At 42.4% G+C, this 26,981-nt stretch overlaps 1 protein-coding gene across 1 annotated transcript in view; it reads right to left on the reverse strand.

Annotated features, from left to right (window-relative positions):
• Positions 1 to 26,981, reverse strand: part of ST8SIA1 (ST8 alpha-N-acetyl-neuraminide alpha-2,8-sialyltransferase 1) — a 165,051-nt gene that overhangs the window by 89,482 nt on the left and 48,588 nt on the right. Inside the window, exon 2 of the mRNA XM_010855955.1 lies at positions 18,646 to 18,790. Coding sequence (XP_010854257.1) covers positions 18,646 to 18,790 — 145 coding nt within the window. The remainder of the gene's footprint in view (positions 1 to 18,645; positions 18,791 to 26,981) is intronic.

Below are 26,981 nucleotides of genomic sequence, written 5' to 3' on the forward strand. Positions count from 1 at the left end.
ATGGGAAATAGATGGGGAAACAGTGGAAACAGTGTCAGACTTTATTTTGGGGGGCTCCAAAATCACTACAGATGGTGACTGCAGCCATGAAATTAAAAGACACTTACTCCTTGGAAGAAAAGTTATGACCAACCCAGATAGCATATTGAAAAGCAGAGACATTACTTTGTCAACAAAGGTCTGTCTAGTCAAGGCTATGGTTTTTCCAGTGGTCATGTATGGATGTGAGAGTTGGACTGTGAAGAAAGCTGAGCACCGAAGAATTGATGCTTTTGAACTGTGGTGTTGGAGAAGACTCTTGAGAGTCCCTTGGACTGCAAGGAGATCTAACCAGTCCATTCTGAAGGAGATCAGCCCTGGGTGTTCTTTGGAGGGACTGATGCTAAAGCTGAAACTCCAGTACTTTGGCCACCTCATGCGAAGAGTTGACTCATTGGAAAAGACTCTGATGCTGGGAGGGATTGGGGGCAGGAGGAGAAGGGGACGACAGAGGATGAGATGGCTGGATGGCATCACTGACTCAATGGACGTGAGTCTGAGTGAACTCCGGGAGATGGTGATGGACAGGGAGGCCTGGCATGCTGTGATTCATGGGGTCGCAAAGAGTCGGACACGACTGAGCGACTGAACTGAACTGAATCCCCTTATATACAAACCTTCAAGTTACAAACTTTTAAAGATGTGAATGTGTGTTTCATCAATGTCAGGCATCAGTGACATTTTAGTTTGCCTTCCGTCTCCTATTGCTGACCATCCTTCAGCTCTACCATCTCCCACCTCCTCTCCCTCCTCCAGTCAGTAACTCTTCTTGCCTGTTCACTCGATGCCAGCCCCCATATGCCTTGGACTGTACTACTGCACTTTTCAAGGTACTGTACTATAAGGCTAAAAATGCTTTTATTTTTGTATTTTTATGTATTATTTGGGTGAAAAGTATCATAAATCTATTACAGTACTCTACTATATAGGTGATTGTTAGTTAGGTACCTAGGCTAACTTTGTTGGATTTAAAAAATATTGGATTTATGAATGCGTCCTTGAAACAAAACTCATTCATATGTAGGGGACTTACTATAACAACTACATGTCCAGCACCAAAACTGTGGCTTAACTTTACAACTGTATGATTGTGTTCATCTGAAATCTAGAATGAAACCCTAAGTGATCTCGGACATGCCACATCCCACACAACGTGGATCACTGTTAACACCCACTCCCTTTCCTTCTCCCAGTATTATGGCCTTCACAGGACTGATCCTGGGTCCTTCCAGTACAGGCAGTATCTCCTTCCAAAAGAATGAAGCTGCAGTCATGTGGTTGCAAAGGCTCTGGAAGAACAACTCTCCCTTCTACTGTTAATTCAGCTTGTTTTCACTTACCATCTGCCATGCTATGTGCCAGAACCTGTCTAGATACTGCCCTCAGAAGCTTTCTGGTGTGCAGAAAGCATGTGAACAAATCACTGCTATTCAGTAGTACAGTGACAGAGATATACAGGGCAGAGGAGGGGGAGAACAGATTTTTAATTGACACGGCAGGCAACAGAGATTTTGGAGAGGAAACTGGGAAGATAATACACATATGAAGATGTTTTAGCTGGATCTTGAAAGATGAAGAAAAATTTATCAGACAACAAAAGGAAGAATATGCTGGGCAGAGGGAATAAAAAAGCACAACTTCTGAGGGGAAATGCAAGTCACGTGGTAATCACAGAGTACAGCTGATTCTTGAATGTAGGGGGAGGGGTGGTTAGGGAGCCCAATCCTCTGCACAGTCAAAAAAATTCTCATGTTAACTTATAATAAGCCCTTCTTATACATGGTTCCTCTGTATTCATGGTTCTGAACCTAAGTTTCAACCCACAGGAGATGAAGTAGTACTTTAGTATTTACTATTAAAAAAAATTGGCATATAAGTAGTCCCATGCACTTCAAACCCGTGTTGTTTGAGAATCAATTGTATAAAGTAATAAGCAGCAGGGGAAGAAGGTGGATGGCTATTACTAAACTGATACCATCTTATATTCTCCAAGAGTTCAGATATTGAAGGCCTGTGTGCCACTGCATGAAGTCTGACCTTTATCTATAGGTGGTAATCAGGCAGGATTAACTTGTCCAAGACTGAGGGCCTGCAGTCTAGAAAAGGAAGTGGCCTCTGGGAAAAGCACCATTGAGGCCAGCAGTGGTCTGGCACTGAAGGCCCTCAATCCAGGCCAATAGCAAGGCAGGATCCCAGCCCTCCCATCATGCTAGGGAAGAGGCCAACTCTTATCCATCCCTGAGCCAACTGATAAATCCTTTTCTGGCAAGCTATGACATTCACCCATGGGTGCAAGGCTTGTCCTCTGGCTGCTAGTCATGACTACAGAGGGCTCTCTATCAGCCACAAACACTGAGATGATAAACCAAGACAAAGTCAAGCTCTGCTGCATCTTAGTACAAAAATACCACAGTGTTTTGATCACATGAGAGGAAGGGTTCAGTTCAGTTCAGTTCAGTTCAGTCCAGTCGCTCAGTCGTGTCCGACTCTTTGCGACCCCATGAATTGCAGCACGCCAGGCCTCCCTGTCCATCACCAACTCCTGGAGTTCACTGAGACTCATGTCCATTGAGTCAGTGATGCCATCCAGCCATCTCATCCTCTGTCATCCCCTTCTCCTCCTGCCTCCCAATCCCTCCCAGCATCAGAGTCTTTTCCAATGAGTCAACTCTTCGCATGAGGTGGCCAAAGTACTGGAGTTTCAGCTTTAGCATCATTCCTTCCAAAGAAATCCCAGGGCTGATCTCCTTCAGAATGGACTGGTTGGATCTCCTTGCAGTCCAAGAGACTCTCAAGAGTCTTCTCCAACACCACAGTTCAAAAGCATCAATTCTTCAGCACTCAGCTTTCATCACAGTCCAACTCTCACATCCATACATGACCACAGGAGAAACCATAGCCTTGACTAGACAGACCTTTGTTGGCAAAGTAATGTCTCTTCTTTTCAATATGCTATCTAGGTTGGTCATAACTTTCCTTACAAGGAGTAAGCGTCTTTTAATTTCATGGCTGCCATCACCATCTGCAGTGATTTTGGAGCCCCCCAAAATAAAGTCTGACACTGTTTCCACTGTTTCCCCATCTATTTCCCAAGAAGTGATGGGACCAGATGAGGGGAAGGGTTAGCACTCCTAATTAGATGATTAATATGCCAGCCTAGCTTAAGGGTCCCTCTCCTGGAGTCTAGAACATCTAGAATCTCATCATTTTTAATCATGCAAAAGCAGCAGAGTATCTGCCAGCTGCTACTTGTCCTTCTCCATGAGTTTCCTGCTCTGACCCTGTTCCAGCAGGCTTGGCGAGTGTTCAGTCTGGCCACTTGCTTTTGTTTGCTTGCATGGCAAGCAGAGAGGAGCAGCCTAAGAGAAGCTACACAAACCATTTACATTTTGTCACGACAGCCACTGGCATCAGGGTGCAGGGCATTGCAGGGAAGCAAGTTCGTTAACAGTGAAACTTGTCAGAAAGTTCTCGAATGAACCCATGTAACAGATGACAAACCCTGACCTACTGCAGTGGCAGAGAGGTCTTGAAAGAAGGGGTGAAATCAAGAGATATTTACAAAAGAAAACGCCACTGGAAAAGTGGTTGGTACAGAGGATGGACTCAAACGTTAAGTACAACTCCAGTGACTGAGTGGGTTATGGTATCATTTCCTGCAGCAGAGAATAAAGAGAAGCTGATGGGGAGGGAGGGAGTTAAATTTTGAACATGTGGAAGGTAAGGAGTCTCTGGGACACTGAAGACAGGACCCAAATAAGGGGAGAGAAAGGTCTCTTTTCACCCACCACCACCTCCCCAGGAGTGAGTCCAGTCCCTAGTACACAATAGAAGTTGCTTAATAAATGCCTGATGAACGAATGTGTCAACTCTCTATTTTGTACAGAATTACCCAAATTTTAAGAAAGCATAGTTTTTCTGGCACAGGGCATATTCATTTTGGTGGCAAGTTCAACACACATGAAAGGGAATTTCTGGGGCAGCAAAGCCTTATTTTAAAATTTAACTCAACTCTTACTACATGTTGTTGATTCTCGATTTGTACTAAATTTTATGGATCACATAGAAGTACTATAGTTTTTATATAATCAACAAAGACCTACTGGAAAGCACAGGAAACTATACTCAATTCTTTGTAACAAGGGAAAAGAATATGAAAAAAAATACATATGTCTATATAGATGTATATATACGTACAACTGTGCTGTATACCCATAACTAACATGATATTGTAAATCAGCTATACTTCTTTAAAAAAAATGACACTTGAACAGGACCAATACCAATAGATACTTGTAAATAAATAAGTAAATACAAATAAAATTAAGATTAAAGCTTATTTTTATTGGAAAAGAAATACTATACTTTTCCCTGGAGTCCATACATATCACTGGCCTTCAGGTTTGAAGAACTCCAACAATCTCCATCTCATCTGGAAGCACCTGCCAACTGCAGTTACTTCATTTCTTAATGACCTTGTGTGTAACAGTCAACATCTACGTCAAGCTTTAACAACAACAACAAAAAAAACCAATTTGAAAATGTATATGTTTTACGGTTCCAGAATAATAATACTTTGTGAATGTGCTATCATCTGAATAGTAGATGAGACCCCAAATTGTATTAGATTGGTCTAAAGGTTCATTTGGGTTTTTCTGTAAGATGGTATGGAAAAACCCAAATGAAACTTTTGGCCAACTCATTAGAGTAGACTGAACCCTAAGAAGAGAAAATTTTAAGCAAAATAGTCATATACTTATAAGGAGCTGCTAGCCAATGCATTAACAGCAGATCGCCCAGAGTAAAAATTCTCGAATGAATTTAATTTGCTATTGTCTTTTTGCTCAGCACCTTTTTATTTTCCTTAGCAAAGAGTTAAAAGTCTGAGTCTCAGCAGACAGGAAAAATAAAATGTAGCAAGAAAAATTTTATGTGTAATAGTTTTCAGAGTATAAAATGTTGGTTATTCTCAGAAAGCACTTCTGTTTCCATTATAGTCAGTGAATCTTGATCCACACTCTATCCATCCTAAATTTCACCACACTTAGCCGGTCACCTATCCCTCCAGCCTCCTCTGTCCATGGAATTCTCCAGGCAAGAATATTGGACTGGGGAGCCAGTCTCTTTTCCAGGGGATTTTCCCCAGCCAGGAATCAAACTCATGTCTCCTGCATTGGAGGCAGATTCTTCACCAGGGAAGTCCCATATTTTTCAGACAAACTGCTAATACATTGCCTTGGTTAACAATTTGCCCAGATTCTCTCCTTCACTGAGTGTCTGTGTCCTCTGGACTGTCAGTCCACAGAGGTGACCCAGGAGAGGGTAAGAACTTAATATTTTGTCAGAAAATTCTTCTTTCTCAGGCCTAATTCTCAGCCTGAACCCACACTCAGGTCACTGCAGACTTGGCAGGAGCCCTGGGAAATGTGGACCAGCCCTGGCTTCAGGGAAATGATCTGGGGAAGTAGCCACCCAAAGCTGTGGGAACCAACATCAAGTTACCCACAGTCTTCTGCCTCCAGCCTTTTGGTGTGACACTGGTAACTTGGCTTCTGTCTTATTTTCAAAACACACTCCCACGTTGCTCTTCCAGATTCCTGGTACCCAGCTCAGACTCAGTTCTAGAAATGTGCCTCTGCCTTGTTCTCAAAAATTGTTCCAATTAGGCCAGGATTAGCGATGAAATTAACATCGTTGACTTCAAACACTCCTTGGAAGGACTGATGCTGAAGTCATTTGATGGGAACAGACGACTCATTGGAAAAGTCCCTGATGCTGGGAAAGACTGAGGGCAGAAGGAGAAGAGGGCATCAGAGGATGAGACAGCTGGATGGAATCACTGATGCAATGGACATGAACTTGGGCAAACTTTGGGAGGTGATGAGGAACAGGGAGACCTGGCATGCTGGGGTCACAAAGTCCCTGGGGTTGCAAAGAGTCAAACATGACTGAGCGACTGAACAACAACAGGGATGCATTTGAACCTGCAGCCATACGGATAGTGTTTCATGCCACCATGTTTTCAAATTCATCCACGTTAGACTTAGCAAATCTCCACTTCCTGGACATATGGATTTTCTGGCCACCAGGGAACTTGAACTTGGCCCTGCAGAGGGCCTCAATCACATGCTCCTTGTCCTTCAGCTTGGTGGGGATGGACATTACGACTTGGCCAAAGTGGACCCTGGCCACTGTGCCCTAGGGCTTTCCAAAGGCACCATACATACCTGTCTGGAGTCTATCAGCTCCAGCACAGAACAACATCTTATAGAAACAGATGACATAATGGGGTGGAGCCACACCAGGATGTGAAAACCACCTTTGCCACAGCTTTTCACCATGTGATGGCAACTCATCCACTTTTGCCTTCTTCCACCCCAGGTCAAAGATGTAGATCTTAGCATCTGAGACACCTTGGCAAAAGGGAGACTTTGGGTATGGCTTTTTCTTATAGTATCCATAACACCGTGCGGGGCAGCAGCAGAAACTTGGGACACCAGAAATACGGGACACCAGAAACTTCGGTGGTGGCAAAGGGAAAGAGCCAGTAATTCTCTACTTTTTGGAGCTGTGGAGCTTCTGGTGGCCAGGAAACTTGAACTCGGCCCTGGAGAGGGCCTCAATCATATGCTCCTTGTTTTTGCAGCTTGGTGTGGAGGGACATTATGACTTGGCCAAGTCCTAACAATGTCCATGCTGGAAACGTCCATCCTGTTCCCCTGGGTCCCTGCCTGGATTAAAGAATCAGCTCCCAAGTCTCTAGAAGGATGGGACCCTGCCCTCCTCTGGTCTGTACCTCCCTGAAGCTGCCAGTTCCCAAAATGTCTAGCCTAGTGGCTGGAAACTTGAAATCACTGACAGATGAATCTGGCTCTCTGGATAGAGCTTCACACTAGTGGAACATTATTTTATTTTTTCTTTTTTAAATTAAAGTATAATTGATTTGCAATGTTGTGTTACTTTCAAGTGTACAACAAATTGATGTAGGTGTACATATACATCTATTCTTTCTCAGATTCTTTTCATTACAGGTTATTACAAGATACTGAATATAGTTCCCTGTGCTGTACAATAGGTCCTTGTTGTTCATCTTTTTATATATAGAAGTGTGTATATGTTAATCCGAAACTCCTAAATTAACCTTCCCTCTCCTCCCTTTCCCCTTTGGTAACCATTCGTTTATTCCCTTTTTATTTTATTAAAGTATAGTTGATTTATAATATTAATTTCTACTGTATAGCAAAGCGATTTGGTTATGTATACATTCTTTTCCGTATTTTTTCATTGTGATTTATCACAGATATTGACTATACAGTTCCCTGTGCTATACAGTAGGACCTTGTTTATGCATTCTCTATATAATAGTTTGCATCTGCTGATCCCAAACTCCCGCTCTATCCCTTCACCACTCCCTCTCTGCCTTGGCAACTACGAGTCTGTTTTCTATGTCTGTTTCTGTTTTACAGATAAGTTCATTTGTGTCCTCTTTTCAACTCCAGACTTATAAGTGATACCATATGGTATTTGTCTTTCTTTTGCTTCTTATTATCTCCTGGTTACTGACAATAGTTACCTAAATTGAGAATCTTAATCTACTTGGCTACTACTGGCTGGACCTCCTTTTAGTCTCCATAGCTAAATTCACTTCCCTATTCTATCCCCTCCCTACCCCCTCTTCACCCTGTTGGGCAAGTCTACCCTGAAGTTCTGACCTGCAGATAAGAAGGTGTGTCAGGCCATGAAGGATGACAAGAACATTGCATCAGCTCCCAAGGGACCTAAAGACTACAGGCCAATTAGCAGAAGAAAGAGAGTAAATTGATTTGAACAGATACAAACATTAAGAAAATGTTCTCCATACTCATTTTGTATCTTTTTATTCCCTGACCAAACTAATTAAGTTAGAGAAAATTTAGTGTATGCTCTAAGTTAATCAAATGTATCTTTATGCAGTTACTGCTGCTGCTGCTAAGTCGCTTCAGTCATGTCCGACTCTGTGCGACCCCATAGATGGCAGCCCACCAGGCTCCCGAGTTCCTGGTATTCTCCAGGCAAGAACACTGGAGTGGGTTGCCATTTCCTTTTCCAATGCACGAAAGTGAAAAGTGAAAGTGAAGTTGCTCAGTCGTGCCCGACTCTTAGCAACCCCATGGACTGTAGCCTACCAGGCTCCTCTGTCCACGGGATTTGCCAGGCAAGAGTACTGGAGTGGGGTGCCATTGCCTTCTCTGTTATGCAGTTCCTGCTGCTGCTGCTAAGTCACTTCAGTCGTGTCCGACTCTGTGAGATCCCTAATAGAGTTAAGAAGTACAAATGAGTACATCAAGAGCAAAAAAGAAACAGAGGCTTCCTGGTATGAAAACAAAAGCTCAAAATGAAATCAAAATCAGAAATACCTCTCTACATCTGGACATTGGCTCATAAGAAGGACCAAGATAAAGACACCAGCTGAAGAAAAACAGAGATATACCAGTTTTGTCTGCAGGAAAACACCCTGTCATGTCAACCAAATCTAAGAAGAAAATGTTCTATGGAACATGCAAACCTCCTGAAAAGAGTTATCGCTCCCATCACACCTGCAGATGAGACCTGACTCAGTGGTAACTGGTGTCATGCAGGCTTTTCAACTGTTTCCAGGAAGTTGTAAGTCTGAGCCATGATCAGTCTTTGCACTAAATTTTATACACTGCAAACATTTTAGAAAGGTCCACACCATGGCAAGATAGACCACTCATTACATCTCATTTTCATTTTATCTTCAACCATAGACAACCTATGATAAATATCAGAAAAGTGAAAGTGTTTGTTGCTCAGTCATGTCCAACTCTTTGGGACTCCCTGGACTCTAGCCTGCCAGGTTCCTTTATCCATAGACTTCTCCAGGCAAGAATACTGCAGTGGGTTGCCATTTCCGCCTCCAGGGGATCTTCCCTACCCAGGGATCCAGCCCAGATCTCCTAGCATTGCAGGCAGAGTCTTTACCATCTGAGCCACCAGGGAAGCCCAATTTTCATTACAGAAAGATCTTAATTTGTAATTATTTTTAAGTTTGAAAGACAAACACATCTTTCAGTTTACCTTCAACTACTCTGTGGGGCAACTCACTTCTTTTTTTTTTTTTTTCCTTTTATGTTTATTTTAATTGGAGTATAATTGCTTTACAATGTTGTGTTAGTTTTTGCTGTACCATAGTGTGAATCGGCTATATGCATACATATATCTCCTCTCTTGAGACCCGCCCCCCATCCCACCCCTCTAGGTTATCACAGAGCACTGAGCCAAGCCCCCTGTGCTATACAGCAGGCTCCCACTAGCTATTTGTCTTACAATGGTAGTGTAGTGTATATATATCAATCCTAATCCCCCAATTAGTCCCACCCTCCTCCCTCATTGCGTCCACACATCTGTTCTCTGCTTCTGTGTCTCTATTCCTGTCCTGCAAATAGGTTCATCAGGGCCATTTTTTCAGATCCCACATATAAGTGTTGTTGTTTAGTCACTAAGTGATGTCTGACTTTTTTGCAACTCCATGGACTGTAGCCCATCAGGTTTCTCTGTCCGTGGGATTTCCCAGGCAAGAATACTAGAGCTTGTTGCCATTTTCAGCTCCAGGGGATCTTCTTGACCAAGGATAAAATCCGCATTAACTGCATTGGCAGGCAGATTCTTTAGCACTGAGCCACCAGGGAAGCCCCAATATACGTGATATATTCTATATTTGTTTTTTCTCTTTCTGACTTACTTCACGCTGAATGAAAGACTCTAGATTCATCCACAACTCACTTATAATCTTGTGCTTTCCTCTCCTCTGAGGATAACAGACATGCGGAAATCCTGGGATGACCCACTCTCCTTATCTTCTCAGTTACAGAACAGTATGAGGAACAGTAGCTAATCCACTGTTTAGACATAGAATCTTAATTCACTAGAAATTAATAATGTTTCTCACACTGCATATTTCTCACATCACATTTCAGCATATCATCATTATTATCCAACTATAATGATACAAATGTCTGACTGCCAGAGTCTGAGGCATTCTCCATCACTCCTTATATTTTCCCAAATCCAAGACTCAACAGATTTATCTCCTCACTACTCACCAGCATGGAAAACTGACCCCTTTTCTAGTGCTTCCACTCCCCCATTGGTTCCTTTATTACTAAAATTCCTAAGAAATGCTTACATGCCATAAATGCTTAAAAAGATAATAAAAGTAACATTATTATATGTTTGCATTGTGCATTCATTACAAAGTACTTTTACATCCCTAATCTCATTTTAACTTAGTTTCTCATAAGAACACTGAACTATGAACACCAGGTATTATCAATCCTGAACTGAAAATTCTAAAATTCAGGCTGAGAATAGTTACAACCACTAATGACTTACCTGAGATGACAAATACCATCATAGAAAGGCCAGGTCTAAACCCCAGATCTTTAGATTCCATTCCCTACATATTTTTTCTCTATCACTGGCACTCAACCAATGATGAAAGAATAAATGCCCTGAGGTAGTTAATGGCAGTGGAATCGTGTTCTGGGTTCCTGTAATAAAGAAGCAATGTACAGAGAATAAAGTGCTTCCCTCTGAGAACCTGGATTTCTCTATGACAGATGTGATGTGATTTATAAGGAACAAATATATTTGGTCATTCAGATGACCAAAATATGTTTCTGAAAGATATTTGGTCTCTTGCCTTATGGCTCCCCAAACTCTTGTAATTTCATGAGTAATGAGTGAAGGGAGCATCTTTTATAATATTTGGTCTCTTGTCCCCAGTTCTTGGGGGCTTCCCTGGTGGCTCAGAGGATAAAGCGTCTGCCTGCAATGCAGGAGACCCGGGTTTGATCCCTGGGTTAGGAAGATGCCCTGGAGAAGGAAATGGCAACCCACTCCAGTATTCTTGCCTGGAGAATCCCATGGACAGAGGAGCCTGGCAGGCTATGTCCACGGGGTCGCAAAGAGTTGGACTGAGTGACTTCACTTCACTTCGCTTCACTTCCCCAGTTCCTGAAACTCCTTCAGAGCCATAAAGGCGAAATGGGTGTCTTGTTATTCATCACAAGCCCCTTCACACCACAACTGGCTTTATGTTAATGCAGATGGGGGCTGGTTGTCAAGGGAACTCATCATGAACAGAGGATTGGAAGTTTCAGTCTCACTCCCTGGATCTCCAGGGAGAGGAGAGTGGCTAGAAGTTGAATCAAATACCAATGGTCAATGTTGTAATCAATTATGCTGACATAATAGAACCATCACAAAACACCCTAAGGATGAGGTTCAGAGAACTTCCAGGTTGTGGAAACAGGGTGCTTCCGCTTGCAACCAAGCAAGGCCTCAAGGTCCCCAAGAACAGAAGCTCCTTTGTTGGGGACATTGCTGTATGTAACTCTTCATCAGGCTGTAGATCTATATCCTCTAATAGCCTTTGTAATAAATCGGTAATGGAGAAAGTAAACGGATTCCTGGAGTTCTGTGAGCAGTTCCAGCAAACTCACAGAACGCAAGAAGGAGGTCATAGGAACCTCTGATTTATAGAGGGTCAGTCAGAAGTCAATCAGGATAAGACCTGGACTTGCGACTGGCAGCCTGAGTTGGAGGGAGTCACTGGAACCTCCAATGCATAGTCAGTCAGTCAAAAGCAAAAGCCATAACCTGGGCTTGCCACTGATGTTTGACGAGGAGGGCAGTCTTATTGGACTGAGTCCTTGGTGTGCTTCAGTTGTGTCTTCTCTTTGCAACCTCATGAACTGTAGCCCACCAGGCTCCTGTGTCCTTGAATACTAAGCAAGAATACTAGAGTGGGTTGCCATGCCTTCCTCCAGGGCATCTTCCTGACTCAGGGATCAAACCTGCATCTCTTAGTCCTTGGAATCTGATGCTAATTCCAGGTATGTAGTGTCAGAATTGAGCTGAATTGTAAGACCACCAGTTGGTGTCTGAGAATTGCTTGGTGGTGAGGCGAAGTCTCCAGTCACACACATTGGAATTGGGCCCAAGAACCCATTTAATAGAAACCAAAATAAAGGGACTAGTCTTATTTCTCCTTCCTAAGTGGGTCATAAGGCACTCAAAGTCAAAGAGAAGCTACACCGCTTCACGAGATCCTAGAGCCTGCATGTCTGTACTCTGTTTTTTTTTTCTCTCAGATAGCTACAAAAAGAATTTCTCCATTTCCTTTAAGAATATTCATCTAAGGGAAGTAAAAAACTTAAAATGGTTTCAAGGTGACTGATATAAATTAACAATAAATAGCCAGAACCCATGATTGTTCAAGAAGAAAAAAAAAAGAGAATAAACAATAATACATTGGAAATCAGATGGGCCGGGTTTTACATGTCAGCCCTCCACTTGCAATCTCTAGAACTGTGCGTAAGTTATTTAGCCCACCTCAGTTCTCAGTTTCACCTATGAAATGAAGACCACAGTAACCATCACACAGAGTTGCTATGAGGATAAAGCGAGCTAACGTGAAAAAAACTAAGGCAGATAGTGCAGGTCAACACAAGGCTTCTCAGGTGGCACTAGTGGTAAAGAATCTGCCTGCCAACATAGAAGACAAGAGACACGGGTTTGATCCCTGGATCGGGAAGATCCCCTGGAGGAGGGCATGACAACCCACTCCAGTAATTTTGCCTGGAGAATCCCATGGACAGAGAGGCCTTGTGGGCTACAGTCCATGGGGTCACAAAGAGTCCTGAAACGGCTTAGCAGGCATGCACAGGTCAGCACATGGAGTGCATCTGTCCAGAGATGAAATACTAAAATTTCCTAGCCTCTCTTTTGGTTAGACACAGCCATGAGACTCAGTTCTGATCACTGGCACATCAGCAGGAGTCTATCCAAATTTTCTTCTTCTGTTTCCTCTCAGTCCTACAGGGATCCTGGATCAAAACTGGGTTACCTGGCCATCAGCTAAGGCAGGAGCCTGAGAACTAGATGGCACTGTGTGGCCACCACCCAGCCTTAAACTACTCACCTAATTTCAAATTACTGCTTGAGATAAATAAGTACCTATTTGGTTAAGTCCCTGTGTCAGAATTGGAGAAATTTGATAATAAAGCCATGGGGAATCGTAAGAGGTCCAAAGTTTAGCCAAACACAAGTCTGACAGCATGAACCAACACTGGCTTGGCAAAGATCTATGCCCACCAAACATTAGTCTCTTTAGTTTCCTTCAGCTGAAATGGTATGTATTTGGAAAATGACTACCATCATATTGGTAAGTAAAAAAGCTGAATTACTGAAAGCCATAGATCGCACAGTTGAATCTAAATTTTGTTAGGAGAAAAAAAAAAATTGCTCTGTGAATGTCCAGAAGCTCAGAGGATTCTATTAAGCACATTACTCAGAAGGAAAATAAAAATGTGTATTTTCATTTTAACAAAGTCATTTTGACAAAACTGCTTCAGCATGTTCTGCTGGGTTTCCCACGGGCCAAGGGTATGGTGGATCTAGGCCAAGTGGAAGTCTATGGCAACCAGAGAAACTGGAAATGAGTGTCTGTTTGAGGTGCATTAATTATGTGATTCCTTACATATGGCCTTGGGTGGATATTTTGAGGAAAAATGACTCATCTAGTTTGTGATGTATTTCACGTGACTATCCAGCACGATGTAAGAGAATGGTAGGCTGACCATGTTTTTATTACACCAATGAAAAATATTTCTCAGATTATATTAGCACAGTTGTGGTTTCTAACATTCCTGCTACTTCCTCACTCATTCCCAAAGAAATTTATGCTCTTTCTGGGCAAAAATATGTTATAAGTCAAGTGACAGTGAAAGTCGCTCAGTCATGTCCAATTCTTTGTGACCCCCATGGACTGTACAGTCCATGGAATTCTCCAGCCCAGAATACCAGAATACTGGAGTGGGTAGCCATTCCCTTTTCCAGGGGATCTTCCCAAGTCAGGGACTGAACCCAGGTCTCCCACATTGCAGGTGGGTTCTTTTCCAGCTGAGCCACCAGGGAAGCCCAAGAATTCTAGACTGGGTAGCCTATCCCTTCTCCAGCAGATATTCCCGACTCAGGAATCGAACCGGGGTCTCCGGCACTGCAGATGGATTCTTAACCAGCTGAGCTACTAGGGAAGCCCCAAAATAGTATTTAGTCGGCATTATCTACAAATATGGACCATGCAGGCTTCAAAGAGACAGGCAGAGCAAGGAGTTGATTCCAACCCAGGGGATGGAGGGATCCTAAAGTATTCTCAAAATGGAAACACCTACGAACACACCTTCCCCTCCAAACACACACACACAGTACATTCTAGAAAACTCACATAAAGATTATAATTCAGCCCTTCATGTCTAAACGGTGCATGCGTGCATGCTCAGCCATGTCCAACTCTCTGCGACCCCATGGACTGTAGCCTGCCAGGCTCCTCTGTCCATGGAATTTCCCAGTCGAGAATACTGGAGTGGGTTGCCATTTCCTACTCCAGGGGATCTTCTTGACTAAGGATTGAACCCACATCTCCTGAAGCTCCTGCATTGGCAGGTGGATTCTTTGTCACTGCACCACCTCATACCTAATAATAATCAAGAAGTATCTCATCAAAATACATTGATAGAGCCATTTGGAAACAACTACATCTAACTATCCTGCTTGGTCTCCTGTGGTTCAAGCCAGAGCAGAGCAGTGGTCCAGCCCAGGTGGGATGTTTCAGAGGAGATCTTGGCAACCGTGAGCAGCTAGAAATGAACCTCTACACTGAGTGCAAAGCACAGTACGAGGCACAAAAATGAGTTCCCACAAAACCTCACAAGATAGTATTGAGATCAGCAAATAAAGAATTTTAGAAAATTGTGATAGATAATTATGCAGATAATTGCATACGACGTGAAACTGAATAAATTAAAGCCAGGCTACTCAGGTGGCTCAGTGATAAATAATCTGCCTGCCAAGCAGGAGACGCTGAAGATGCAGGTTTGAACCCTGGATCAAGAAGATCCCTTGGTAGAGGAAATGGCCACTCCAGTATTCTTGCCTGGGAAATCCTATGGACAGAGAAGCCTGGTGAGCTACAGTCCATGGGGTTGCAAAAGAGTCGGACATGACCTGGCGACTAAACAGCAGAAGCAGCAGCAGATAATAAAGCCATGGGATGTTGTAAGATGTACAAATAAGAAGCCGCTAACTGTAATTACAAAATACACACCATCTCTACAGGGCCTCTGTGGACCCTCCAACCTTGATTCAGGACCTATTACTTTACACATCAAACACATAATCTTGGATTGCACCTCAGCAACAACAATAAAAGCAGTGGATAAAAATGGGCGAAGGAATAATACCAATAAGAACGGTAGCTAACTTATATTGAGCCTTTAGGGGAGACGTATAATACATAATTAAAATAAATACATTAAAATATATAATTAAAAGTGTAATATAAAGCTATACATCTCAGTTAGAGAAGGAGTGATTTAGCATTATTTTGCTGAAATACAGGGAAAGGAGAGATGTTATACTCAATTGACAACATGGAGCCCAGCTCACCCACCTGCATTTCTGCCTAATGAGCACATGGCAGTTTCTTCCCGCCAGGAGCATGAATGAAGCCTAACAATTAACTGACAATTTAGCTTCCTGATAACAAACTAGAATTCTTTCACTAAGAAATAAGAGGGCCCAGGGATATATACCTTTTGTGTTGCTGCAAACTGATTTTCCAGGGTTTCTATAAATTAATTAGTCATTTCAGAATCTCATCAGAAGAATATACATGTAACTTTTTTTTTTTCAAGTCCACCCATTGAACTGGTTCAGGCCTTTGGAATGACTGTGCACACACAGTGATAGAATGGCTTAACGCTTTCTAAGAAAAAGGTACGTTTCCTTTATTATTCAGGGATGGTTCCTTGATCTCGAAACTGGCAGGGAGAGACACAGAATTCATGCGCATGCACTTGAAAAGGACAATGTTTCCTGCTATCTGACTGCTGCAACTTACAGATAAGATGGGAGGTTAGTTTGTATTTCTTTAATCATTTCTTTTCTTCAAATCTATTTCCTAGCACAGAGTCAGTTAGTATGACTGAAAGCCTTCATCTATAAAATCCTATTTTGGATTTCTTTAAATATTTTTCTATTTGATGCGCTGTTAAAGGAGATTGCTTCCTTATCTCATCTTTATTTCATAGCAAGTTGGTATCAGTTTTTGCACAAAGAAGATACTGCAAATTGGCTCATTCAACCTCAATTCCACTCTTTTTCTAGCTTCCTGCTAAAGCTTGACTGCTTTAAAGAAAACTGCCCCTCTTGGATTCTCTGCAACTAGTGTTCCGGATGCAAATTAATCTTCCCCATTAGATGCACTGGAGGAAGGTCTGGAGGGAGGAGGTGAGTTGAAACAACTTCTCGGGGCTCGTTTCTGCTAATGGCAGTGGCCACTGTGTTTTCCTAATCTCTAAACCACAATTATGGCAGTAACTTCTTGTTCTAAGTAATTTCAGGAGCGACCTCATGACTCCTACTCCACCTTTCACCTAATGACTTCTAGGGCTCCCTAGAAATAAGGATTTCCTTTCTTTCCCCCTCACTTGCTACACAGATTCTCTGTGCTGGGCTAAGTTGCTTCAGTTCAGTTGAGTTCAGTCGCTCAGTCGCTCAGTCGTGTCCGACTCTTTGAGATCCCATGAACTGTAGCACACCAGGCCTCCCTGTCCATCACCAACTCCCAGAGTTCACTCAAACTCACGTCCATTGAGTCGGTGATGCCATCCAGCCATCTCATCCTCTCTCGTCCCCTTCTCCTCCTGCCCCCAATCCCTCCCAGCATCAGAGTCTTTTCCAATGAGTCAACTCTTCACATGAGGTAGCCAAAGTACTGGACTTTCAGCTTTAGCATCATTCTTTCCAAAGAACACCCAGGACTGATTTCCTTTAGCATGGACTGGTTGGATCTCCTTGTAGTCCAAGGGACTCTCAAGAGTCTTCTCCAACACCACAGCTTTCTTCACAGTCCAACTCTCACATCCATACATGACCACAGGAAAAACCATAGCCTTGACTAGACGGACCTTTGTTGGCAAAGTAATGTCTCTGCTTTTGAATATGCTATCTAGGTTGATCATAACTTTCCTTCCAAGGGGTAAGTGTCTTTTAATTTCATGGCTGCAGTCAGCATCTGCAGTGATTTTGGAGCCCCCCAAAATAAAGTCTGACACTGTTTCCACTGTTTCCCCATCTATTTCCCATGAAGTGATGGGACTGGATGCCATGATCTTCATTTTCTGAATGCTGAGCTTTAAGCCAACTTTTTCACTCTCCTCTTTCACTTTCATCAAGAGGCTCTTTAGTTCCTCTTCACTTTCTGCCATAAGGGTGGTGTCATCTGCATATCTGAGGTTATTGATATTTCTCCAGGCAATCTTGATTCCAGCTTGTGCTTCTTCCAGCCCAGCGTTTCTCATGATGTACTCTGCATATAAGTTAAATAAGCAGGGTGACAATATACAGCCTTGACATACTCCTTTTTCTATTTGGAACCAGTCTGTTGTTCCATGTCCATTTCTAACTGTTGCTTCCTGACCTGCATATAGTTTTCTCAAGAAGTTGCTTCAGTTGTGTCTAACTCTGCAGCCCCACAGACTGTAGCCCACCAGGCTCCTCTGTCCATGGGATTTTCCAGGCAAGAATACTGGAGTGGGTTGTCATGACCTCCTCCAGGGGATCTCTCAACCCAGGGAGCAAACCTGTATCTCCTGTGTCTTCTGCATTGCAGGCAGATTCTTTACCACTAAGCAACCGGGAAAGTCCACTGCTACATAGATCTATTTTAATAAAACATTTGATTTCAGTGCTTGGAAAACCACAGAGGAAAACATTAAGGGAGCAAAGCTTGATTTAGACCACTTCAAAAGTGGTCAGATACTCTCTTTCCATCACCACCACTCCTCCACTTCAGAGCAGTAATCTAACCACAGGGTTAAGATTCATGAGCTCTAAGAAGCAACTTCTGACCATATGGTCCCCACTCCCTGAGAGCAATACCAGCCTTAAGAAAACATTCCAGTATTGCAAATCTTCAAGATCGTTCCACAGCCAACCTCAAAACACTAGAATTCCACAATTCCCTGGCCTCGCCTCCTTCTCTGCTTGCCTCCTTCAGTCTCATATGACTCAAATCAGAAGCGCTAGGAAATCTGTTATTCTATACTATGCTACTGCTGCCCCTGTATCAAAACACCATTTGACTTCTTCCCACACATACACACAAAAATGACAGTTATAAAGGGGAGAATTTATAATTAAGAAGAGAATACGGACTTCTCTGGTGGTCCAGTGATTAAGAATCTGCCTGCTAAGGCAGGGGACACAAGTTTGATCCCTGGTCCGGGAAGATGCCACAGGGCAACCAAGCCTGTGAGCCACAACTACTGAAGCCTACATGTCTCGAGCTGGTGATGTGCAACGAGAGAAAGCAATGAAAACCCAGCACAGTCGTAAGTAAATAAATAATTTTTTTTTTTTTTAGAAAAAATAAGATGAAAAGAAGTAGATCTGATTGGTAAGAAAAGGTCAGTGATCCCTTTCCTATGATATCAAGACATGTAAGAAATTATATTGAAAGGCAGTAAACTCTTTACTAACCTGGGGGAAGAGAGAATAAGTTGAATTATCAATGGTGAACGAGTATAAAAACTCCCCATCGTACCACAGGCTTTTCCCCATGGGGGAATTCATTTTAGTCATAGCAAAGAGATGGGCGGGGTCGCAGCAGTCTTCCATCTGTTTCCTAGGAGAGAAAATGGAGAGAGAAAAGAACAGCAGGTTAAGAGAGCAGCAGACTCATTCACTTGTCATTCCCACAGAGATGTGCAGCCTTACCTCACCACCAGCTCACAAAAGCATCTGTGTCTCCAGGGTGATTAGACAACTATTCATTCACCCTTCCAGCCATCGGAATGCACGACTGGAGTATTTCATGTTTTAAAAAGTTTCAGAAGAAAAGACATCAGGTGGTAGGATTGTAAATTGGTGCAACCACTATGGAAAACAGTATGGCGATGCCTCAGACAATTTAGACTAGAACTACCGTGTGACCCAGCTATTCCACTTCTGGGTATTTATCACATGTGCACAAAAACACTAATTTGAAAAGAAGATATATGCACTCCCTATGTTCACTACAGCATTAAGTTGTCCCTTGGTATCTGCAGGGAACTGGTAACTCAGAGTTACAGAGATCAGATTAGTGGTTGCCAGAAGGGAAAGAGGCTGGGGGATGGGTGAAATGAGTGAGGGGTCACCTGTCTGGTGATGGATGGTAATTAGATTCGTGGTGGTGATCAATTTGTAGTGTATACAGATGTCAAATTACAAGGCTGTACACCTTACACCTGAAACTGACATAACTAAACAGAAACAAAGAAACATATCAGCTCTCATATGCAGCTGAAATGTGTCTGAATTAGTCATTGTAATTGCAGACTGATGGATTTAAATATCCAAGGCTTGGATGGCTAACATCTCTTCATGGTGATGTAACCATCAAGTGGTGACTTTCAGAGATCAGGGATTTTAGGAGAACTGTACAGAGTAGGAAATACACAGACTGGCCTTAAAAAGGGTACACACCCCCAAAACTGAGGATATGATCCAAAAACAAGCCCTGGGAAATCTCTGGAAACAGAAATTGAATGAGATGAGGGATGTGATTTCAGGCACTGACAAAGCAACCTGCATTCCAGCTGGTAAATCTCGTGTGCTTCTCCTGTTCTTGTTTTGTCTGACCTCTCAGCAGGGTGGGACACAGCTGAGCACAGGAAGGAGCTTAGAAGTCCCACTCCTTCCTCACTCCCTTTCTCTCTGAAACACCAGGGTCTTCTGGATCTCCCCCACCCACCCTCCTGGAATGGCTCACAGCTGTTCCTCTGCTGTTCCCTCACATGGAGGCCACTATTCTACAAGCCAATCTTCACATTCTCCTCAAATTCAAAGCCTGTCAGAAACCAACTCTGTTTCCTCACTGAGCTTTCAGGAATAAAAGAGCTTATTCCCCAGTCCCACTTCTAGAAGGACCAATAAAATAAACTGCTGACATAAACCACTTCTGAATGGCACCCCCACGTTGACTTGCTGGCTCAGACATCTTTAGCCACCAGGGGTGGCTCCAAGCTTGGAGCTGAAAAGTGGCAGGTAATTGGAATATAGTCAAGCTTGGAGCTGAAAAGTGGCAGGTAATTGGAATATAGTCATGCTCGGCCTCACAGGATTGGTTCCGTAACCCCCCTCCACCTAAATACCAAACCCCAAGGATGCTCAAGTTCCTTACATAAAACAGCACTGTGTTTGCAGATAACCTACACACTTTTTGCCCTGTACCCTAAATCATCTCTAGATTACTTATCATACCTAATTCCATACAAGCATTATGTAAATAGTTATAAAGACAATGTAAATGCCATTAAATAGTGACCAGTGTGCAGCAAATTCGAGTTGGCTTTTTAGATCTTTTGGCATTTTTAATTTTCCCAAATACTTTCTATCCACCCATCAGTTGAATCCTTGGATGCAAAATCTGAGGATGAGGATTTGCAGGCAACTGTACTTGGGTTCCGGAGAAGGCGATGGCACCCACTCCAGTACTCTTGCCTGGAAAATCCCATGGACGGAGGAGCCTGGTAGGCTGCAGTCCATGGGGTCGCTGAGGGTCGGACATGACAGAGCGACTTCCCTTTCACTTTTCACTTTCATGCATTGGAGAAGGAAATGGCAACCCACTCCAGTGTTCTTGCCTGGAGAATCCCAGGGACGGGGGAGCCTGGTGGGCTGCCGTCTATGGGGTTGCACAGAGTCAGACACGACTGAAGCGACTTAGCAGCAGCAGCAGCAGTACTTGGGTTCAAAACCTGGTTCTGCAACTTACAAACTCTATTACCCAGGAATGTTACTGGGCTTCAGAAATGGTCTCAGAAATTATTCTTGGGAATTCCCCCAAGAACATACAGGTGCAGCATGTAGACCAAGTTCAAGCTCAACGCAGGGACAAATAAACCAAGTCATAGTCTGGGGTTCTTCCCACCATCTGGTGCTTTCTCTGGTGCTTTTTGTTTGGCACCAGGGGAACTTCACAAAGGTTTCAACAGAAAGGACAGGGCTGGGGTCTGGGGAAGGTGGCCTTCTTCTTTCACATTTGCCAGCATCTGTGTCCCTCTTGCTCCTACATCATCATCCCATTTCCTCCAAGTGCCCCTCTTCTCTTGCCTCCTCTATGTTCAATAATTTTTATTGTGTTTCATTACCCAAAAGGCAGCCTGAACAGAGGCAGGAAAGTTTTACAATGAATTGCCTTCATTTTCTCAAAAGGGCATCCTGGGTAATATCGTCAGTTAACATAGAACAAGGTCTTTAAAAATGAGAACTGCGGACTTCCCTGGTGGTCCAGCAGTTGAGAGTCCACCTGCCAGTGTGAGGGACACGGGTTCAATCCCTGATCTGGGAACTAAGATCCACGTGCCTCGGGGAAAGTGAGCCTGTGCCCTCCAACAAGAGAAGCCAATGCAGTGAGAGGCTCATGCACCGTAACTAGAGTAGCCACCCACTCACCGCAGAGGGGCAACTAGAGAAAGCCCTTGCACAGCAACGAGACCCAGCACAGTCAATGATAAAATAAAATAAATAAAAATTAGGAGAATTATCTTAGGTATGACTCTGAGCTTTGTGAGGTGAGGAAATTTTTGAGCCCTTAATCCTTTTCTGGTTAAATGCAAATAACCAGAAATGGAATACCTTTTAGTTCTTAGAGTGGTCCTAAGAGATAATTAAGGGAATACATGGGCTTTCCTGGTGTCTCAGAAGGTAAAGATTCTACCTGCAATGCAGGAGACCTGGGTTCAATCCCTGGGTCAGGAAGATCCCTGGAGAAGGAAATGGCAATCCACTTCAGTATTCTTGCCTGGAGAATTCCATGGACAGAGGAGCCTGGCAGGCTACAGTCCATGCGGTCTCAAAGAGTCAGACGCGACTGAGTGACTAGCACTAACTATTATTAGTCCCAATTCACATCTGAGGAAACGGTATTAGGGTGATTGCAGGACATGCTTTTTCCTCCCTGCAAGGCTGCCTATCAGGACCATTCTGACTTACCCTTACCTTTCTCTTCCCTGAAGAAATGCTTTTTAAACACCAAGCATTCCAGGTGCCTTCCTAGATCTTTCTCTACTTAATTCTCACAGTGAGTGACCTTGGAGCTACATAGCTTTAGGATTTTTTTTTTCAGCAATTTAACTTGGGGCACATAACTAACAAAGCAGGGTGGAGCATGGGTTTGCTCCCGGGTCTTCTCACTTCATGTCTGGTACTTACTTTCAGCCAGACCAAAGCTCTCGCCTCCAAACCAAGCTAAACTTGCCATTTAGCACAAAGTGCTACAGAAAATTCAGAAGAAAAATTTGTCCCAGCTACATAATAAGACCCCATTTAATCTTTACCAGTGGAGAGTGATATGTAAGTGACCTAGCCACTTACATATCACTTTATACTGGCTTCCTCTTTTCATCCTCATAAAAAACTAAGATAGAGATGATTACATTATCCTAAATTTACAGACAATGAAACCGAAACTCGGTCCAAGAGACTTGCTCAAGTCAAGTTCATGAGGTAAATAAATGTTTGCTTAATTATCGATCAAATTGTATGTTTAGATGGACTCAAGTTCACACCTTTTCCTACAGCATCATCATGCTCAGGTCAACTATACCTTGAGGAGGGAAACCAAACACTGGACAAAAATAGAAAGCATCACATGCATATAACTACTTTTAAAAATTCAAGAAAGAATTATGAATTCAAATTCATAATAACCATAGCACCATTTGCAGTATGGGAGTGCTTTCCCTAGAAAGTTATGAACTTTTCCCTCTATCTTCCATCCAGAGTGCCTCTGCATCTTCCGTCTGTCAGGCCCATTGTCTAGAGGGTGGCTGAAAAAAGACTACAATGTAAAAGTGTGTTCACCCTCCATGCCTGAGAAGGGCCCCACGAGCTCACCAGCCATATGGCTATATAACCACAGAAGCAAAAGCAGCAGTGGAAATAGTTCTCCCAGCAGTAGGAGTGGGAATCAGGGTAGTGGTAGCAATGATTTTTACTGAGATCTTGCTTACCACCGCTAAGTTTGGGGGAAGAGAAAGTTGAGCTTCACCTCCTGCCATCCTACAGGTGATCCTGGAGAGAAGACACGTACCAGCTTTTAGAATGTTTAGCAATTTTTATTCCCACCCCCTTTTTCATGCTTGGCACTGATGCTGCCTATTCTTTGCTTCTCTTATGCCTTCGAGCAAAGCTGCTTCAGTCGTGTCTGACTCTTTGTGACTCTCTGGACTATAGCCCACCGGGCTCCTCTGTCCATGGGATTCTCCAGGTAAGAATACTGGAGTGAGCTGCCATGCCCTCCTCCAAGGGATCTTCACAACCCAGGGACCAAACCTATGTCTCTTATGTCTCCTGCATTGGCAAGCTGGTTCTTTACCACTAGTGTCACCTAGGAAGCCCAATTTTTATGGCAGGCAATGAAACCGCAGGGTTAAAATGGTAAAAGTAAATCCATTTTTATGTTCAAGTTTAAATCTTCAGATTATTCATTTTTACCAGTTGAGTGTAAGGTGAGTATTGGAGTTAAAATGCAAGTGGTTTTTATTATTTGAATTCAAGCTTCAGCAGAGCTCCTACCAATTGACACTATAGTTGCTTTGTGAAGTTAAGTAATTAGGAGCCACATGCTAAAAACTCACTCAGGTTCTCATTGCCTACCAGTGAAAGCCATGCATATCAACAAAGCCAAAAGGACCATATTGGCTTACTGTGCCAGAAAGACTGAGACAGTAACAGACAAGAGTGAAAACCCAATCACTCAGTTAATAACACCCAGTTATGGCAGAAAGTGAAGAGGAACTAAAGAGCCTCTTGATGAAGGTGAAAGAGGAGAGTGAAAAAGTTGGCTTAAAACTCAACATTCAAAAAACTAAGATCATGACATCTTGTCCCATCACTTCATGGCAAATAGATGGGGTAAAAATGGAAACAGTGACAGACTTTATTTTCTTGGGCTCCAAAATCACTGCAGACAGTCACTGCAGCCATGAAATTAAAAGACGCTTGCTCCTTGGAAGAAAAGTTATGACAAACCTAGACAGCATGTTAAAAAGAAAAGCCATCACTTTGCTGACAAAGGTATGATTTTTCCAGTGGTCATGTATGGACGTGAGAGGTGGACCATAAAGAAAGCTGAGCGCCGAATTGATGCTTTTCAACTGTGGTATTGGATAAGCCTCTTGAGAGTCCCTTGGACAGCAAGGAGATTAAGGTAGTCAATCCTAAAGGAAACCAACTCTGAATATTCATTAGAAGGACAAATGCTGAAGCTGAAGCTACAATACTTTGGCCACCTGATGCAAAGAGCCAACTCATTGGAAAATACCTTAATGCTGGGAAAGACTGAAGGCAAAAAGGAGAAGGGGGTGACAGAGGATGAGATGGCTGGATGGCATCATCGACTCAATGGACTTGAGTTTGAGCAAACTCCAGGAGATGTTGAAGGACAGGGAAGCCTCGTGTACTGTAGTCCATGGGGTTGCAAAGAGTCAGACACAACTGAGCGACTGAACAACAAAGCAATGTGAACCTTGCTAAGATCTCTTAGATGCCATGTTCATTGCTCTAGGCACCAGACACGATGAAGGCTGGGAGGCTCCCACTCCAGTGACTGACTCTATCGTGCCCCTCCGGAGGAAGAACTGAATTTGAGAAAGCAAACTTGAAGAAGAGTTCTACCTCTAAAGAGTTCAGCTTTAGACTCAGCTAAACATCTGATCTGATGCCATCTCTGGCCTTCCTGAACACATATGTGACAAAGGCTTGTGTGATCACACCCTTCATTATCATATCTAAACAGGGTATTGAAGTAACCCAAACAGGAAATACCATAATGTTTATAACTGAGTGTGTAATTTAAAATTCTATAAGCAACCTAGGAGTAAATGGAATGAGGATTTCCTTATGTGCTTTCTGTATTGAAATTCTAGCCATCAGGTGAAGTATAAATCAATGTATCTTTAATACTGTAAGAGGAAAATGCTGTAATAATAAATTTATTGTGAAGGTGATTAATTTTACATACAAAAGTTATGAAGGATTATTGATTACAGAAGAGAATAAACTGTCAGTTAAAGGAAATATTAAGTGTGCCTAGACGATAATTTTAAGGAAAATACTGCATTTTTTTTTGCCAATAAATGCTTACAAAATTCTACATAATAATATAAGACAGTATAACAGAGTTGAAATTTCATGAAAATCCAAATCTTTGTATAATTAGTTGATATACTAGCATTCAAAATATTAAAAAAAAAATAACCTTTAAGAACTATATTTGATTTTTAGTTATTTAATTATATTTAGAGAGTGAGTTGTTCAGGGAAAAAAAGCCATAGTTGGGAAATCTTCATATGCAAGATTGTCAAATGCCAAATCTGCCCCTAAAAACTTCATGAAAATAAAAAAACGCCACAAACATCATGAGAAATCATCATGACCCAGTCACAGTAGAGAATTCCTCATATCCTTCTTAATTGCTTTATTCTTCTTAAAAGCACTTAACACTATTTATATACTTAAAAAAAAAAAAAATTATTTGCTTAGCGGCACCGGGTCTTAGTTGCAGCATGTGGGATCTAGTTTCCTGAACAGGGATTGAACCCAGGCCCCCTCTGCACTCGGAGCACGGAGTCTTAGCGACTGGACCACCAGGGAAGTCCCTATACGTTATACATTTTATCTATAGTTTTACTTATTGTCTGTCTCCCCAAGTCCCACGATTTAAACTCCTTGAGGGCAAAGACTTTTGTCTTACACCAAATAAGTGCTTAATATATGCTGATCAACTGGATGAATAAATTACAAGTAGGAAGAAAAGGAAAAAAAACACACATTAGAGAATCAAGAGAACCTCAATGCACATTTTGTTCCCACTGGTCAAAATTCAAATTGAGGAAGCCAATTCTTTACAGTTTTAGACTATGGAGACCAAAAAACAAAAGCCTGACAAAACAGTAGCTACAGGTGAGTAAACATTTTCAGTAGCAGCAGATCCAGGATTTTTAAGGTTCGATGATGGGTGAATCCAAAGTTCCTTAACACTGTGCACTAACAAACATTTCTCTGATCAAAGTGAGCATGTCTTTGGGATTACAGGCCTGCAGCACAGGGACCACCGGAGTGCTCCATCAGTGAATGGTGCCGATAAATTCTGTTTCCTTCACCACTGTCAAACTTTCAAAATTTGACTTCTAAAATGTTAGATAAGTTTTCAGATTTTAATCTTGCCTCCAAAAAGTCCCTTCTATTCTAACACTACCTGACTTTAGTCAAGTATTGATTTTAACATTTGGCTTTTGGCCATATGTGTATCTAATGCATTTCCTCCATTCAATCAATGGTTCTTATTGTAAACTGTACTGAGTTCATAAAATTCCTTTTAGATTAGTATATGTTAACTCCTTGGGTTAACGTCATAGAGCCCAGATTCATTGCTAAAAATGTGTTCACATAACCACATCAGAGGATGGTTTTGAAAGTGAAGTAATATATATAAAATGCTTAGCACATTATATGCTTTCCGTAAGTATTCATTCTCCTTAACAGTCAGGCACCATATGATTCTGCTTGTTTCCCATGATCTGAGGTTATGATTGCTTTCTATAGATAATAATTAATAGTTATCCCCCTTCCATTCCCAAATATGTCCCTATTTGGATGATAAATTATGTGTTCACTCCATTAAGAGTAGAAGATAAACAGAGAATCCTGTAAAAGAGGGCCTTCCTTTAAGTGCAGAATCTAATGGCCTAAGAGAAATCAGACAAGTTTCTTTTTTATATATATGTAAATTACAGATTTCACAGAGATTACGGCAGGGGGGGGTTGGA

Source organism: Bison bison, unplaced genomic scaffold, assembly GCF_000754665.1.
Source record: "Bison bison bison isolate TAMUID 2011002044 unplaced genomic scaffold, Bison_UMD1.0 scf7180017864370, whole genome shotgun sequence".
Lineage (NCBI taxonomy): Eukaryota > Metazoa > Chordata > Mammalia > Artiodactyla > Bovidae > Bison > Bison bison.